General features: G+C 37.9%; 1 protein-coding gene across 1 annotated transcript; it reads right to left on the reverse strand.

Annotated features, from left to right (window-relative positions):
- On the reverse strand, positions 1 to 1,611 carry LOC111903801 (uncharacterized). The gene is made up of 2 exons (XM_023899555.1): positions 1,000 to 1,611; positions 1 to 819 (listed from the first exon to the last, which is right to left on the reverse strand). Exons 1-2 carry the CDS (start codon positions 1,609 to 1,611, stop codon positions 1 to 3), a joined length of 1,431 nt encoding a protein of 476 aa, XP_023755323.1.
- Positions 1,612 to 3,693: the final 2,082 nt, after the last annotated feature.

A 3,693-nucleotide genomic window follows, 5' to 3' on the forward strand; every position in this document is an offset into this window, starting at 1 on the left:
CTAATAAGAAACGGTAGTGTGTTTAGCCTTAAAACAAGCATCACAATTTAAATCATTCTTACAAGATGGAACAAAATCTAAGCGTGAAACTTTCTTCGGTGAAGGGTGCCCGAGTCTTTTGTGCCAGGTCTCGAAGGTGGTCAAGAGTGCTTTATTAGTCTTCACTACCCCCATGCGATACAAACCTTCTATGCGGTTACCTGCTCCAATCAAGCGCTTCGTCCCCAATTCCTGCATGACAAAGAAACCCGGGAAGAAAGTTACAACACAATTAAGTTCATCAGCTAGCTTCCCAACAGAAAGTAAATTATAATTAAAATTTGGCACTAATAAAACTCCTTTGATTTTGATTCCTCCTGGAAGTATATGATCACCTTCACCCAAAACAGGAATTTTGTCTCCATTTGGAATGATAACAGGCGTTCCCTTTGGGCTTTGGGTTTTGTTATTAAGGAAATCACTCCTATGAATCATGTGTTCGGTGGCCCCTGTGTCCACCACCCAACCATCATACGTATCAATCCTACCTGCCATGTTAGCTCTTGGTTGAGATTCAGTTTTAGTTATGCTTCCGCTTTCCTTGAAGTGCTTGACAAAGAGTTGATATTGTTCATCTGTCAACCCCGAAATTGGGCTAGGTATTGCTTCAACGCAGGCGGCTTTTGGCACTCCTTTGTCTCGATTACCACGCCACCACTCAGGGTATCCTATCAGCTTGAAACACCCTTCCTTCACATGACCTTCTCTTTGACAAAAACTGCATTTTTCTTTCTTTTCATTATCGGTTATTGTTGGTTTTGGAGTCGCCTTGTTGATTGCCTGCGTATTCTATTTCCACTGTGATTGTCGCTGAACTTTTGTCTCACCATAGTTGGCCTGAAAAGCTAAAGCTTCTGACCCCAGTCTCTTTGTTCCACCTATGATCACTCTCTGTTGTTCATCTTCTGCCACTAAGTGTTAAGTGGCTGCAAGCGATGGTGTTTGTTTCATGGCTAAGACCTGAGTTCGAATGACAGAAAACTCGTCATCAAGTCCCATGAGGAATTCATAAGTCCTCTCTTTCTCCTTTACTTCATTCAATTGTTTCCCAATGGCACACTCGCACCGTGGCAAGGGTAGGACAACTTGAATTTCATCCCAAAGAGACCTTAGCTTCGTATAGTAATTGGAAACTGACATACCTCCCTGTCGTGTTACGTTGATTAACTGTTTTAACTCATAAGCCCTCGGTGCTCCTTCCTTTTCAAATCGCTCCCCTAGGTCCTTCCAGATTTCAGAAGAGGTATTGGCATATCTTACGTTGGTGCGAATCTCCTTTTCCATTGCAGTCGTTAGCCAACCCTTGACCATGGCATCGGCTCGAACCCAAGCCGTGTGTGTTTGAGATTCGTTCTCTGGTTTCTTGATGGTGTCGTCGATTAGTCTCATCTTGTTTTTCGCAAGGAGAAAGTTGGTCATCTCCTGCTTCCACTCGTTGTAATTGTTATCATTCAGCATGTCATTCACTTGCATCTGCTTTGGATAATCAGATGGGTGAATGTAGAATGGCGAATTGGCATCAATGGTCTCCCCTTCTGGTTTCTTGCTTGTATCACCTTTTTCTCCTGTCATGGCTGCTGAGCGATTTTGCTATCCGGAGTGGATAACCCGCTCTGATACCATAAAGAAACTGATGGAAGCCAACTCTATATTTTCTTATTATTATCGCAGGTTTACAATACGTTTATAAAATAGAAGAAAACTAACAAACTAGCTAAACAAAAGGATAAACCAGATAAACTATCTGATAGGATAAGAATCAAAATAAATCAAATAAATCCTTTAATAAGAAATGCAGAAAACTGCATCATCCACTATTCTGGCTACAATAATTTCTCATACCTAGATGTGCATCTCTAAGAAGATAAAATCACGTCACATCAGTTTCTTTTTTAAAAAACTGGTATGCAAAAGGATAAAATGAATTAAGAAAAGTCTATATGAGAACGGATCATGAGCTTGGTCGTGATCGATGTTCCTGCATGTAATAAATTTATATTTTTGTATTCAAAGGGCATACCATATAGATACACATATCATGAAACAAATCTAAAAAAGAACGCTGAGCATAAAAACTAATACATATAATAGTAGATGAGAATGGGACTTTAGATTACACATATCTTGAAATAACTCCAAAAAAGTATGTTGACGCCTATGGAGCTCTTACATTTGTAACTTGATTTTCATTGGAAGAGAACTAGAGGACCTGCTACAATTTGATAGATATCACTCGAGGAATGCAAACTTATTTAATACAAATATGCAAGAGTTTCTTACAGATTATACTGGAAATAGGCTATATAGGCAACCTGAATGAATCCGATGAAGGGTTATGGCTTGCATTAATCATATATAATTAAAGAGCCACATACACAATATTTATTTTTAAGATCTCCACTTTTTTTTATAGATAGACCTTTAATTCATATGAAGATGGTCGAATCCCTATAGGTGTGTATATCTCCACACATCTCCTCCTAACCCCTCGCGTAAAGCCTAATCTATAGTGATAAATGGGAAGTTTGGAGTAATGTGGCAACAAATATTGATTAATTGTAGCCCCCCACATGGAGTTTTTTTGCTTACATGATAGTTTAATTTGGCAAGAAGATACTCCTAGTATTCTTTAGTTAGGTGTTTGATACTTCAAATCTACTATAAGAAATTAAGGCCATTTCCCCTTTCCGAGTATTAGATCTGGAGAATGCTTCTTAAGACTTGTCTTACAGTTAAAGCTTAAGATGATTCTATCTTAGGAAACCTAAGAGAAAATAAGTATAAGATGCTTATAGCAATCTAGAGACAATCTTCAAATCAAGTTAAAACTGTTCTTGAGAAAACTATTTACACTGAATTTTGTTTGGCATTCAAGTCTACATTATATCATTAATCAATACATAGTGGATTTGAAAGATGTCCGAATTTGAGTTTCAAAACAACCTGGATAACTGATGAGCGTCACATGTTGCAAAAAGGTCAATGATCAGTGCTAATAAAAAAACTGTTACAACTACTAATGCAATAACTTGAACTCATAATGCTCCCAGACGAGTTGCGAGATCAAGGAATGTGTGCTCACTACATGGGATTGTGAGTCCACCCATTGGATGGTCATACCCATACTCGTCTTCGGCTTGAAATAATAAGTCTTGAAATGAAGGTTGGCTTAACAGTGACACCGGAACCACAAAGCGCTTCTTTTCTTGCTCCCCAATATAAACTGAAAAATAGCCTTTTGATAAATCCATTGTTGATGTGCGAGTTCCATTTGACAAAGACCTTTGAAGAATTTGTTTTGCTTGAATAATCCGAAGCATACGAATACCCATTTTTATGAAGGTTACTGAAGGAAGTAAATCAATCTGATTATTTTCTTTGTTAAAAGATGCTGAGAGGAGCTATAGAGGAAAGTGTGCTGGTGCTTTGCCTATCATATGCTTTATATAATGGTTTATTGAAGCTTCAAATTAAGGTACTGTAGTTGATAAGAAGGGAATTAAATTACAGATCGGGACATTGTGACAGAAAGGCAGTATCATGTGCTGTGTTTCTCAACTTGCAAGAAAGTACGATCTAACGTATCACAACCACATATTCAGAGATAGTATAATGGCTTAAACATGTACTTGTATACCCAAAAGAATTAAACAT

Source organism: Lactuca sativa, chromosome 8 (assembly GCF_002870075.4).
Source record: "Lactuca sativa cultivar Salinas chromosome 8, Lsat_Salinas_v11, whole genome shotgun sequence".
Taxonomy (NCBI): Eukaryota; Viridiplantae; Streptophyta; class Magnoliopsida; order Asterales; family Asteraceae; genus Lactuca; species Lactuca sativa.